Source organism: Pseudochaenichthys georgianus, chromosome 13, assembly GCF_902827115.2.
Source record: "Pseudochaenichthys georgianus chromosome 13, fPseGeo1.2, whole genome shotgun sequence".
Taxonomy (NCBI): domain Eukaryota; kingdom Metazoa; phylum Chordata; class Actinopteri; order Perciformes; family Channichthyidae; genus Pseudochaenichthys; species Pseudochaenichthys georgianus.
Window position 1 is genome coordinate 17,243,404 of NC_047515.1, and position 15,164 is coordinate 17,258,567.

Genomic DNA, 15,164 nt, shown 5'->3' on the forward strand with positions numbered 1-15,164 from the left:
TGCTCCCATATGACTGACTCTAAATCTACTTATACCTCAAATGCGCAGCATCCTGTCACATCTTAGTACTATACATTCAAATCAGTTACCCTGAGATCATCTTTCCCTATTGTGCCTTAAACAGGTGGTGTTTAATAAGCCACACTCCATCCAAAAATAGATATACCTGAACACTACCTGTATATAATAAAGGAAGTAGAAAACAGCTAAAACAAGAGTGTTACAAAAATTGTAATGCAGGGTTTTATTAATAATACACTGAATGCCAGAGCACCTATATACAATCCAAGATAATGCACTTAAAACAAGGATAATACATCATATTTTGAATATAAATAAAGGTATTATGCAAACTAGGAAGGGTGGAGATATATTCCCCTTCCCTTTTTCCAGATATTAGAACAGTAAAATTATCCTTGTGAAAAAACTTTTTTTCTCACATTAAAAAGTTGTAGATTTATGTGAACACAACAGAGAATCAACATAGGCCTAAGTATTTATTTTGAATCATGTTTGTGTCCACCTGCTAAGGCTCCACTATGTTCACAAGCTTTTCTTTGTAGGTCTCCTCAGCTGTTCAGCGGTGAGCATGTCATGCACAGTGGGAATTTAGAGCTTTTTTATTTGAAGGAGTTCAATTACTGAATGCGACAATGATCCATTTTACACTTTTGCGATCAATATAGTTTCATATTTTTCAAATTGATCTAGTTCCTCAGCCCTTCTTATAAGAGGTCTGGTGTTGGATGGCTCCACAGCATGAAGCCTTTCAGAGCACAGTGGTTCGATAGCTTGTTAGCATGCCTGAGAGTTCCATGACAGAGCCTGAAATGCAAAAGAAGACATACTCTGAATATAAATTAATACAATTGTCACGTTTTAAGCTGAGTCTAGTGTAAGCCTTGCATAGCATGGGTACAGCAGTTTTTGCTGGTTTAATGTTTACACACCCTGTCTTGTGTTCCTCTGGGTACAACCTGCCTTTAATCTACTTACACCTTACTGTGTGTCTCTGACTGCAATCATGACGCAAGAGGAGCAGGCACAGTTCAGTTTGGTTCAACATTTGCAGAAGGGAGAGGCAGAGAGACACATAGCTACACCACTCAGATAATCTTAAGTGAAAGAATTCGGCTCACCTTTATGAGCCCCAGTCTTGTCAGTATCGATGTAATCAGAACTAGTTTTAACATTCAGAATTTCATGATGAGGCATGCTCAGAGGATCAATGAGGACCTCATAGGGGACAGCAGGATGTTTCCACGAGGAGGATATATGGACATTCCAGCTCTCAGACTGCCCAAAGGTCCCTGTGGACAAAGATATTGCAATTTCTATTTTATTTCCACATTAGGCAGCTTTGTGCTGAAGGAATTTGCAGTTGAAGATGTGGCTTCTTAAAATGTCACAATGTCTGAATCCATTTGAAATCAAGTGTCTGCAGGTCCCTACTGTGCAGACCCCCACTACTGACCCACAGGGAATTGTAATCTTTATATTTGAGTCTTATTTCAGGTTGAAATATACATATACATTGAAAATATTACTAATGACAGTTCCTAACAAATTGAAATGTCCACTCTTATCAACGTCAAACACTCACCAGCCAGTTAGCTTTGCTTTGCACAAACACTATTTCCCAACTGGACAGTAAAAACTTATTTTAGAACTATTCCTTTAAAGTCTTGGGCTTCTAAAATCTGGAGGTTCCCTACACCAATTAATGTAATGTGTAAAAAGTAATTCACATAGTGTAAACCTGCAGCCAGGTAGTATTTTAGCATAGAAGTGCTGGTTGTAAACGCAGTCTCTATAGGCAAATGTAATTAAGCTGCCATGTAGTTTATGTGTACTGTACTTGATGGGTACTTGAAGGTGACAGGGCACATTCACACTACACGAGGAGTCGGAATAAAAGGGCCAAACTGCTTATTTTTACCCCAGGCCCCATAGTGGTTTAATCCAGCAATGAATATTGTCACACTGAAAGAAAAAGCCGACAAATAACAGCATTTCCACCAAAAGCACCGCACCATGATTTATGTTGTTGGCATGGACATTAATAATGTCTAGAAAGAGGGGATTGACAGATGCAAAATGGCACCCACCTATGTATTCTCCATGTGCGCTCCAAAGGCGCACAGTGTAGTCTGTGGATGAGGTAAGCACCACTTGATCATTGTCAACAATCTGCAGGCTGGACCAGAATACAGAGACATGAGATTTAATTAATGAGAGAAGGCATTTCTGGCAGAACACCCTAAATCATCCACTCTGTTGGTACGTCTGATGGCAGATGCACCCCGCACAGCACCTCACCTATACTGATTGTCTGTTTAAGACCTTCCCACACACAGTTTATTTTGATTTGTCTACTGCAGCAGAAGGAAGTTTTGCTGTGCTGCTGCTACCAATAGGTCATTCTAGATAAAAAAGATTGCTTCCACTAAGGATGTACCCTTGGGGACTTTTAAGCATACTTAAAGTTAGAGACACAACCCAGAGTAGAATTCCTGTTTGATAGCGTTCACCAGATTATAAAGATTAGATAATATGACTGACCATGATTTTTTACATACCCAGTTATTTGGCTGGTGTGGGCACGCCAGAAGCCTTCAGCTAAATGAAGTTGAAAAAACAAAGAGGGATTAATTTTCCACGTTCTTATGGACAGTAACAGTTTTTCACTGTATGTCTAATCAAGGTGAAATATTCAGATTACCTCTAGGTGATTTTTGCCCAGCAATAAACTTTTCCATGTTGTAAACATAGATGTAACCAATCCGGTCAGCAGCGTACAGCAACGTGTCTTTGGCTGTTTTAGCCAGTTTTGTAATCTTTTGTTGGAATTTAGACTACAACATGAAAATGAAAAAAAGCAAAAAGGGTTACTTGAAAATCATGGCAAGCACATCTCACCAACTTTTCATATTAATGATTTTGCATTAACTGACTGTAGCAAGTGTTACCTTCCCTGAAAAGAGACTTAATACATTATATCCTCTCCAGATACATAATATCAGGTGCCTGGTTACTTGTGTAGAAACAAAAGTAGATTCAAATAATAGCACCTCAAAACTGTTGAGAGACATTGTTGCTAGGTAACAAAACAAGTGGGCTACGATAGCAAAGAAAATATATTGTTTTAGGTTTATTTATTTTTTTCTTTAGTGAAAATGTATGACTTTTTAAAGTTTTTTAGCCTCAAAATGCAATTTCTATACTCATGAGCACATTTTCTATTTGGGCTACCAATAGAGGTTCCTGCTTTGCATTATGTAGCTGCAAGGAAGGATCCAAACAATTCAAAAAATAGCACTAAGCAAAGAAACAGTTTGCCACAAACGATCCTAATGCCTGATTAGCAATTTTAAATATAAGAGAAAGAAAAGCAAAAACTAGAGTCCTATGCCTTGGGACCCAAAAGTGAATCCAAGAATATTGTTGAGATGCATTTCTTACAGCTTTGAAACTTCCAGCTAATTTGCTTCCACTGAGCACGTTCCAGATATTTATACAACCTTTAAAAGAGAAAATACATAATTAAAAGTGTAATGGAAGACGTTGTGAGAGGTTTTAAAATGCCATCATGCACTGTAATTAGAGCTGTTCATTACACTGACCCATGGCTCCTGCCGACAGCAGAGCTGTAGCCGAGGAAAAGTTCTGCAACTTGGAGTTCTTAAAAAAAATTATACTTGGAACACTTGTATCCAGTCCTGTATCACAGAAAAACACATGTCATTATTGCAATGTTACTTGTGTTGAAAGGTGCTATATAAATAAACTTGCCTTGCGTTGCCTATATACACATATGAGTTTTTTTTTTTATATATATTCATCATCTGCCTTGCTTCAAGGTTACCTTCAACATTTTGGTGTTCAGCTAGAAGAGGGCTGACTAACCGACACCGTATTCGTCCAGAAATTACATTCCACACTATAATCTCTCCATCATAGCTGCTGGTGGCTAGGAGAGATGGGGGACACTGCGCCACACAAAGGATGTCCTCCTTATGGCCACTTCTCTGAGAAAAGACAAAGTGCAAGTATTTTTAAATTACTCCAGGATAAAACGTTTAAAAGTTTGAGCAGTTTGTTATGAAAGATTCCTGCCCTTTTTATTACCTAAGAACAGAGTGGAATAATGTATTATCACTTCAAAAACATTTTAAACTCTAACTAGCCACAACCTTAACTTACTTGTTTTCCTATATTAACCGTATCAATTTAGAAAAGATCAAGGAGTTTGCACACCTTATAGAATAATGAGTGAGTGAGTTCCCCAGTTTGTTCACAAAAACATTAAAGGAAATGCAAACAAGTCAAATATTACTTCAGCCACTGTACTTGAACACTGAAACTGATGCGTATTGTGCGTCTTGTTTTATTGCACTGATCTCAACAGAAATATGTTCTCTTGGTGTGATGCTGCCAACCAGAAACTGTACACAAATCAAGAAAAGCAGGTGGCATTTCTGACCGGCACTGATTACTTTATTATATTTATAAATTATATTCAAAGGCCAAGTGAAATATTAGCTGAACCAGGACATGTTTTGAAATATTAATGAATTGTAACATAACTCAGCCCATCTGGAGGAACAGAGAATACATCACAGTAAACCCGAGCATAAGTGGATAACGGAAATGGACCAATATACAGTAAATTATATAATGTAGAAGAACCCATTAGTCTCTTTCCTGCAGGCCTTTCATGAAAAACAATCATCAGATATGGCTCTAACAGGGGTCACTTTTCTTGCTGCCCTCTCTACTGCATTATTTCTCCTCTGTTAGTTGGCCTATATGAGGGTGAGTGCAACCACCAACCATAATAAAAGAGATGGGAAAGAGAGCTGGGCCCTGCATTCTGAGATAACCTGTCCACTTTATACAGGTACAATCTGATAAAGGAACTGCAATCTATTCTGATATTTTATATGGACTGCACACACAGCTTTCAGAGCACACGACTGCATTTATTTATGTAATTGTTGATTTTACTTTATAGGTTTGTGAGATTCAAACTCTCACTTCACTAAATGTATTTCTATAAAATGAAAAGATACTATGAAAGGTTTAAAGTTCTTAAACAAAATCACGAATAGCATTACAACACTGGGACACTTTAGACTTTAGAGGATCAAATCCTTAGCTTGTGTAAGGAGATTTTTCTTAGGACAGATGTATTGCTTTGTAATACAAAACATGCACGTGCCTGACCTTTTGTTCTAATCTCAATATCATTTATGTGCACACAATAACGGGGAATAAATATACTGACGTTGACCTATTTGTTTGCATTTGTTGCAAAAAAAAAAAATCTTACATTTCATTAAAAATGTAGTGAGAAGCTATGTGATGTGACATCAGCGGTGATGTGTCTGTGAGAAAACCCTCAATATTATATATTACACTATAAATTAGTTTAGCCCTACATACATACAATATAGGTTAATGAAGTTGGCAGGGAAAATGCAATCATCATGTTTTAATAACATTCTCAATAGTGAGAGAAACGGAACAAGGAATTTGGAGGATAAACGTGAGGCAGGGTTGCTGCTCGATTTAAAATAGAAAATGCTGCAATCAATGTTGCACAGCAGGGCAGAGATCAGGGAGGCTGTGTTACCCATATCTTACTGAGTTTTATGGCCAGTCAGCAAAAAAGGCTCTAAGGACCCCAGTGTCCTCTGTGTGTAATATGAACAAACAACTGGCAGTGAAGCTTTATCTACACAGCCCTTCAGGTGCACCAGTGACTGAGGCAGTGCAAAGACAGAACTCACACCTCTAATGTGAAATGCACAATGATAATATGTAAACAGCATTGTAAGGTTCTACTAAGTTAACTATTTGTTTATATTATTGGCTTTGTATACGGTGTGTCAGATTTATATATTTGTATGTATTTCTTATCCTCATTGTTTTAAAATTAATATGATGGAATCGGCACAACCTTTGTCTCTGAAATACAGTGGAGTAGAAGTATAACATGGCACCACATGCAGGAAACATTCAGATGTTCTGAAAAATAGTATTATACTCACACTGTAGCAACAACATGATGAATGAGGTTGTAATGAAAAGACACATACTGTTTTCTAGCTTAATGTGTTTTTGATCATACATTCATTTTGCAGAAAACATCCAATTTGTGTTTATGGCGGTTTTTTTTTTAATGCTGATACTGTATCTGTGCTCTTTCAGAAACAGAAGAATAATGATCCATCCAGTGTCTGCCTGGAATCAACGTCACGGGGGAATACTAACTCTCAGTCGGAGCCCATTGAATAACTTGTCTTGTAATTATTATTTTTGTCTGACTGAATCACTTTTCTCAATGTTATTGTCAAGACAATTCTCTATTCATTACTCACCAGATCATCTTGCCATGAAGGCTGTGGCCTCTGAACATGATGAAGGCCCTCAGGTATGTCCTGAAAAAAGCAAATGTCCAATAAGCAAACAGAATATTTTACATCTCGATATTAAAACATTTAATTATGTTATTAAACATATTAGTACATTACAATTCTTATTAGGCAGACACTGACAAGAAGTGACATCCGCCATGCAGTAAAACATTTTGCAAACTTCTTTCTAGTTTTATAATGAGATTCAGGCTATATGCCGCATGAACTATCAGTATTTTCTTTGCTGTTTCAGAATGGAGATCAGCTGGTAATGACAATGTAAACAAATGAAAATTGGATACAATACGATGGATGGATGGAGGAACTGGAGGAATAATTGGAATGGGATTTCTGAAGCACAAATGACGAATGATACAAAAAACTCATGGCTTTTGTACTCACTGGGTAAATGTCAATCTTCCGGTCCCCGCCAACAGACATCACATAGCTTCAAATATAAAATTGCACAAGCTCAACATAGATTAGAATGTATACTGAGCAAAGAACACTTGCCAAATATCACATCATTACTCACAAAGTCCTGTGAACTTGCAAAAAGATGCAGTCGCACACTTTGTGACATTCACCATCTATGGGAAAGATTGAAAGGGATTTTTCACAAATACTGTATAATATAGTATACAAACCTTTTGTTTTATGCAGAAGTAATGGAAAGGTCAAATACATACCTTTCCTAAGTGTCTTTAGGCACTGACCATTGTTAAAGTTCCAGATCTTTACACAACCATCTCTTCCACCTGTGATGAGTCTGCAAATAAAAACAACTTATTAAGATAAAGTTGTGGCTCAATATATTGTATTAAAGTGAAATATATCACAAACTGTTGTACTGTACCTCCTCCCTTTGGGGTCAAAAGCCATGCATGTGATGGCAGACTGGTCATGGGTGCCACCAAATTCAAAAACCTGCCGCCCAGTGTCAAAATCCCAGACTTTAACCACCTGGAAAAAGTAACATATTGAATGAACTGTACTGTTGATATACAGTAAGTAAGATCAATTCTGTTTTGACACAGATTGAATAATTTCTTCGCTGGAAATGTGAAGTTGGGTCACTTGAATGACTTTATGGTGTACTAGGTATTCATTTACTCACGGATCCCTCACTGCAGCTGACAACCTGACGGAACTCCTCACTGTATCCGCAGCACATTACAGTCTCATCATGAGAAACAGTCAGACGGCTGTGGAGCCTCGGCCTTAAAGAGGAAAAGAAAAACAACATAATAAAAGAACAACTCTTCAACAGTCTTTTCTGTATTTTTTCTTATTTGAATTTCAAACCACAAACCAACAACCTTGAGAAATGTTGTTTTTAGGTATCTTCACAGTACTGTACATTGGATTCTATGATGAATAAAGCACGGGGGCTTGACAACCAACCTTATCTTCAGGGAGAGCACCGCCATGCAGTCTGCTGCAAAGTAGAAGGATTTTACAGCAGAAGAATACGAGCAGGCAGATATGTCACCATAAATCCCGCTGGCTTCTGAGTCTGCTGTAAACAGGCAACACTGATCTTGAATATCCCAGATCTGAAACAGCAACAGGTAAACAGTAGTGTCCAAATTATTCACGGAATACTGTGCTAAAAAAAGACTAAAACCATCAATATTTTCTAGAAGCACAGAAGTCCTAATGTGCACCATAGAATAGGAATACTCTATATATCATGTATTTGATCATATAGTATTAACACTGTAGCTTGTCTAGGTGGAGCTTCTGTTTATCCAGCTGTGAAGTCATGTCTATAATAAGGCATCGTCTTTTATAAAACAAAATAAAATAAGACTTTAACAAGTAGTAAGTAACTATAGCTAATATACATCTATAATATTGTCTTCTGAATTGTAGAGTAGTATAATTAATTTAAAAGCAGAACAACATTTAAAAACTCAAGTCAAAGGCAAGGTCAGATTTTTTGTTTTACATTTTCAAAGTTTCCAACTGTCCACAGTGGTTATTGCACGCCCTCAAATGAATGCTGTACTCCGTTTGATCATTTAGAATGTGGAAAATCACAGAAATATACAAATGAATCATAAATCACCTTCACAGTGCAGTCTATAGAGACAGAGAAGATCTGACCGTTCTCTGGGATGATGTGCAGGTAAGTGATTGGAGCTGAATGGCCTTTCAAAATACCGTTAGGTTTCCTAAAACGAAAAACCAAACCAAGAGGTGAGGCTTTTGGATTTATTGTTAATTGTCTTGAATAAAGCCCACTGAGTTCTGGCTCCTCACCCAGAAAAATGTGGGTTCCACATGCGTATCAGCCTGTCCATGCCTCCAGTGACCAGAAGGCTGTGCTTCTGACAAAGGTCAAAGGTTTTGACACCTTTGGATATGTTGAAAACTGTCTGGTCACATGATGCACGGAGCTGCGGAGTCCAGCTCAGTTGGATCTTCTTGGTTTTACCTTCATAGCAGGCCTCTCTGATATCATCCAACTGCTGCTCAGCGTCTGTTAGAGGCAGCACACAGCCTGAAGAAGAAACAAATATAAATGTTATTATGAGATCACGTGTATCAGCATTGATCAAACATGCCTTCTGTAGCAAGGGTGAGCGATTATCAGAATAAATTACCAAGCATGCAAGTGGTCATGGTCGATCACACACCACACACGCACGGACACACACACTTGCATTGATTGGTGAATTTGTGATAGATGCACCATCATGCGTCATCCCTCAGCGCTCTCCTACCAGGCTGCCTAATGTTCGACACCATTTAATTACTGCACACTGTAGAGTCTTAGCAACACTTTTTGCATTCATTTGTTTATTTGGATCTTAAATCACAGAGAATATGCATGTGTAATAATGATAGATGTGTAAGTGTTTTAAGTCACAATAATTAAACCCATAAAGGTGCTAAACTTATGCCAACATTTCTCTCTTTAAAAGCCAAAAAAAACTGAAATTACCTATAACGAGTGAAGTAGATTCCTCTTTTGATGAGGAGACAACAGCTTGAAAACTATGAAAATATTTTGCCTAGAGTTAGAGAGAGGAGTTAGATGCTCAGCCTATTTCATTATAATATGTCCGTAATGCACGTAAATTGTTCACACCATCTGCAGATAATGTCAGTCGTCACTTGGCTGGATTTAGATGTATTTCTTTATAAGGGAAGTGAACATGGAAAAGGTTCAAACTCACCTGTGTTACCCAGTCCTGATGAACCTTCCATCTGACAAATGTCACATTTGGAAAAAGCACTGCATCGTCAATCGCTATGTTGGGCATATTTTCAATCTCCTGTAATTTATTCCATAACCTATCAATAAGAAATTAAGTTATACATCATGCATTAAACTGTTTAAATGTATTGGGACACAGGTGTACCTACAAACAGTACAACCTATAGTTAGCATAGGTATAATTTGTCCACCTTAAGTTTCTGTGCAACTACGGCTTTTACCCGGCTACAGTATTTCAATCTGTCCAGACACTCAATTCTCTGTTATGACTAGAACAAAACAAAAAGATAAATTCATACTTTGATTGACTGTCCCTGACATAATCTCACATACATATGCTTTATTCATGGGAATTACGGGGATGGGGATGGTCACAGGAGAAACACAATGACCAACCAGTCAATAGAATACTGATTCTTTGGAAAAACTGATTCCCAAAGGTTTTTTTGTGCAGCCTAAAAAGATTGTGATTGAAGATAACACATACAACCTTTTCCTTCTCTAGATGTCTGCATAGCAAAGCTCAATATATTATATTCTTATGAATGAATTAAGAGTTTTGTATATTATAAAGAACATATGGAAATGTAATTATGTTATCAGAACTAGAGAGTTTGATTCTCTGAAAATGTGAATCCCAAATTACAATGGAAACCTGGAAATAAGTGTTTAAAAATCAAAAAGGAAATCACAGACTGGAGGTTTTAACAGAAAGGAAAATTACCTGAGGGTATCTCCAACAGAGGATATTAAAATGGTAGTAACACATCCCTGAAACACAAACACCATATTTAACCTATGCCAGTATAAATCAGGTGGGGTATAATTAATGATAAGTTTGTTTAAGATTTATTTCAGGATTATTCAAAGGACCTACCTCCGCGTCTCCATACACAATATAACATTTATCAGGGCCAGTGCAGCTATGAGAAAAAACGGAGGCCATTATTGTGACTTATTGTGACATTTGGAAGATATGTTAACATGCAGTTTCGTTGCTCACCCAAAGTCTAATGTCAAAGGCACCGTTTCTAGAGCATTGATCTGGCAGTAAGGCTCCAGAGTGGAAAGCTCATAAAGCTGGATCTCTCTGTCCCTGCAAGATAAAAAAGTCGCACAATAAGCAAAGCAAGGATAGTTTGTGCCCTGCAGTCAGTTTACTTTATAAATAATTGGGTCGTTAATTATGTTATTAAAGCTTTTTTTCATATTACCCTGTTCCAATCATCAGCTTGTTAAACTCTGTCATCAGAATAAAGTCACTTGCCCACTTTGACTTCCTGCTTGCTGGTCCTTCATTCTGAAATATAATTATGTTTCCAATATTAAGTGAGGAAATACCAGATGTGTCATTTAAGAACAACAACAATTAAAGGCAGTCTTGTTATAGATCTCCATTGTCAACATAGAACACATATACAGTATGAGCCATATTGTTGCCATGGGTGATTTGTTCCTATTACTCGGGCACTGTACCCATTTGTTTGGGATATATAAAAACGACAGTCATTGGCCAATATCTGTGCCCTCAGTAGTAGGAACCAATGGGCTTCGGGCTTGCAGACATGATTTAAAGATAGACGTATGGTCTTTAATGTGCTTGTTGGAAATAAAAAAATAGACTTATCCCTAAAGTGTTTTGGTGAATGTACAAAGAATACATACAAACAAATGTTTGGTCTTCAGTGGTTTCAGTTCAGGGCTGCAGCAGCAAACAACACCGTCTTCTCTCACTGTTACAATGGTGCCATCATGGCTGGAGTGGATGTTGACGATGGGGATGCCATGACACAATGTCTTCATCGAGGCTGGCAGAGTGAAAGCCACCTGCTTGCTGCGTCTCACAGTTTCCTGATTCTCTTTGTATTCATGCATCATGTGTGTGCAGAACTCACCCTGCGTCACATCACTTTGTGTCAGGTTATGGTAGTCCTGCACCTTGACAGTCATATCAAAAATTATCATGGCTTTATAGGGTTAGATTTCAGCGGTGGGGGGAAACAAAAACACAGAAATACTTGTTGCAAAAACAAATTGGCTGTTGATGATTTCGGCTATTTTCTACATGTTACAATTTGTTACAATATGCTTTCCAAATGAATGACACTGCAAATAGTGACAAATGTGCTATCACCCAGTAGCATGTGTATTGAAATTCCTGATTTAGCCTGAATCATTGTGTTCAGGTGAGTAACAGCTCTACTTGCTCCACTAATTCATAGTGAATTACAACTGTCACATTTCATAGGGGCATAGTGTGCAAAGTGTCATAAAAAAGGCAAACCTCCTGAATGAAATAGATGAATGCTCCATAAGAAACAAATATACATTTTATCTCACCCATGAAATCTGTCCTTGGCCCAAATAATCAATCTTCTTAAATAACCGTTGAATCTGCGCATTGCTCTGTGAAATAACAAAAGAATAGAAAACAATGACACAAATCAATCAGGCAATAGCTGAGGCTTGTCCTCAATTGCAAAGAAATGAGACACAGATAACGCAGAGATGAGAGAATCTGAAACAGACTTAAAATATTAGGAGGAATGTGCCACTGTCCTTACTGTCTTAGGCAAACCCAAACACTTCTTCACTATAAGTCCAAAACACTTTGCATCAATGGATCTCGAGCCACCCCTTTCAAATTCCTTTGCAAGAAAAAATGATGTCACATATTGCAGAAATGCATATCTAGACTGTCAGTGAGTTTTAAAAAGATGCAGTTCATACAATACCTCGAACGCTAGTTTCAATTTCTGGAGATTATCGAGAGATATCGTCTCATCAATCTTGTTGGAGAAAAGAACAGTGATATGTGTTATTATTACATGAACCAATAATAATGCTGGGTGATTGTGAATATTCAAAGAAAATAGCACAATACAGGATATACCAGAAATCAGGTTTAATTGACAAACAAATGCTCCTTCTAATTTATTTTCAGTCCACTCAAATGCACTCACCAGGCAGTTCATAAAGCATGCGTGCTAGAAAGGAGATATTAACAGCATGTAATTATCAACACATATGGTTAGGGCTGCACCTCTGAGTATTAATGACTATCAGTAAAGGCCATTTGTCAGCCATGATGTGTGCTTTCACAAGGCGGGATGGCTGGCCATGTTCTCTGCGTCTAATGACCTCTCTTCATTTTGCTATGGTTTCCTGGCAACGGGTCATTTATCCATGACGCTATTTGATCCATCATTAATAAATAACGTGGATAAACAGCCTAGTTCCTTAAGGATGTAACTAGAGTCAAGGTTTCCCCACAGTATCTCCTGAATTTCAGAGATAATTGTTCCATCAGTCAGTGATGGAAGTGCTGAAAGTTGTCTGCTTTACAAAATGTATTTATGAACACTGCATAACTTTGGACTCCTGAGCCTGCTCCGTCCAATCTGCCATGGCACATTGCTTATTACATAAAGCAGGAGAGTGTGACTGACACCTGCACCGGAAACTTCTGCTGGTGTTCAGGCTCCTGCATCAGTCCATCATTTTTGTCAGCTTGAATTTGAATCTACTGAGGTTCTTTTAAGTGGTTGGCTCAGCAACTAAGTTTGTTCCACTTTAGACTGAAACATGGCCATCCCTGGCTCTGGGACAGATCGTCTTGCCCAATGCGCTGTCAGGCTGGGAGTAAATTGATCATCAACTTGATTTAAAATGGCACTTTTGGAATTACCTCTTTCTTTCTGCAGCTCACCTTGTGAGTGGGATATGCTTCAGCTGTAGTGTAGTTTAACCACATCAGAAAGAGTGTGTAAAATAGTGATCGTAACACTCTAGTGACACCTTGAGGCTAAATGTTGCAACTTAAAGAAAGCAGACTCAATGGTAAAATTATACAAATCTATCATGGCGCTGAAATAATCAAAATTTAGGAGAATCTTTCAGTTTGAGAGCTCAAACATATTCACACTTATTTCTCAGATTTTACTTTCAGATTTTACCTTGAGGCTGCACAATCTGCGAGTTGAGTCAATAATAGGGTGTTGTTTTCTCATTTGAGCCTCATCTCCTTGTGTGATTGAGTGTCTTCGCCTGTTCTGGCTCAGCAGCTCTCGCTCCAGCCATTCAGGCTGCTGTTTGTCCTCGCTGCAGTCATCTGTGAGTTTCTCAACGCAACAACCTGACCCCGTCGTCCTGTCTGCAGTTCTCCATAGTTCACAGAGGATGCTGGAGGTTTTGAGATGTTGTTTTAATTAAATGCAAGCACTGTTCTTATAACAGGTTGTTATGAAGAGTAAATATTGTTCTGGAAAACATTATTATTATTATGTGAGAAGTTGTTATTTGTGGTCACTTGTGGCGACACAAGAATGTTACACATACAGTATGTCTATGCAGAGATCTATTAAATCATTGCAGTGGGACTTTTCCATGGATGTAGAAAGAGAGCCGTTATCAGACTTCATATTACATGTACACTGTAACTCCTCAGTGCCACCCCAGATGGCAACTCAAGCAGCATGACAACAGTAAACATGTGATTAACATGACAGAGAAACAAGGGGCTCAACCTATTATTACTAAGTTCTCCAGACACTGAAACAGTTCAAATTAATACACAATTGGTTTTAACTATAAATAAATCAAGAGAAATACACACATGTGGTTAAATTAAGGAGAGAAACATCAGGTTACCTGGACACATGTTGGGTTTCTAATCTTCCTGAGGCTGAAGAGGAGCGGACCTTCTTCCCCAGTGGCATCCTTGTTAGATGTTGTATTTTAAAGGGTTGATGTGATGTAAAACGCAGACTTTAGTGCAGCACATTGCCTCAGTCAGAATTTAAACACACAGATCTCACATTCGTCTACCTGACACTCACTCTAACATTACACCTGAGCTGAGCGGGTGGCCCCATGGTAGCTAAGAAACCAAGGGTGACAACTGAGACACTAAAGACAAGAAGCTGCACTTGTTGACGGCCTTGTTAAAGCCATGTAACAATGTATTGCACTATTTACATTGAATTTAAATACTATTAAAGTAATACTAGTTAATTTTCGTTGAACTACCAAGGGGATAAAGAAATTAAACAAACATTATTGAATTTCTTTGAGAATGAAATGGAAAACAGTGTATCACAAAGCAAAACAGTACGATAAAAAGTGGTACTGCTTGTGCTATTCTAAGCAGATTGAGCCATTAAATCAATGTAACATGTTTTTAATCAGATGTGTTATCAAGCTGCAAACAGACTGCAAAATGTACGAGATAGCAGAATACGGGGGCAATGAAACACGAAGGCAGCCAAGTATTTTTTCACTAGGCAGGAGTGTTTAATTATCACAGCACACAGGTTCCACAACAATAATGACATAGCAATTAAATGAGCGTTAATTAAATTATGTTGTACTGGTTATTACAGTTATGACCCCTTTCATTAGAAAAAGAAACAGCAAAATACAAAGACAGATAAACAAACCTCTACCATAAGCAACAAGGTTTATATATATATATATATATTGTATATATATAGAGAGAGCTTGATATCCACTCTCTTGAG

General features: G+C 37.8%; 1 protein-coding gene across 2 annotated transcripts; it reads right to left on the reverse strand.

Moving 5' to 3' along the window:
- Positions 1-410: 410 nt before the first annotated feature.
- wdr95 (WD40 repeat domain 95) lies at positions 411-3,659 on the reverse strand. Of its 2 annotated transcripts, XM_034096852.2 has the most exons (7): positions 3,624-3,659; positions 3,463-3,521; positions 2,723-2,855; positions 2,580-2,619; positions 2,109-2,197; positions 1,140-1,310; positions 411-825 (listed from the first exon to the last, which is right to left on the reverse strand). In XM_034096852.2, exons 1-7 carry the CDS (start codon positions 3,625-3,627, stop codon positions 770-772), a joined length of 552 nt encoding a protein of 183 aa, XP_033952743.2. In that variant the 5' UTR covers positions 3,628-3,659; the 3' UTR covers positions 411-769. The 2 variants fall into 2 exon arrangements, with proteins under 2 accessions (XP_033952743.2, XP_071061223.1); XM_071205122.1 differs by lacking the exon at positions 1,140-1,310.
- Between the last annotated feature and the right edge of the window lie 11,505 nt (positions 3,660-15,164).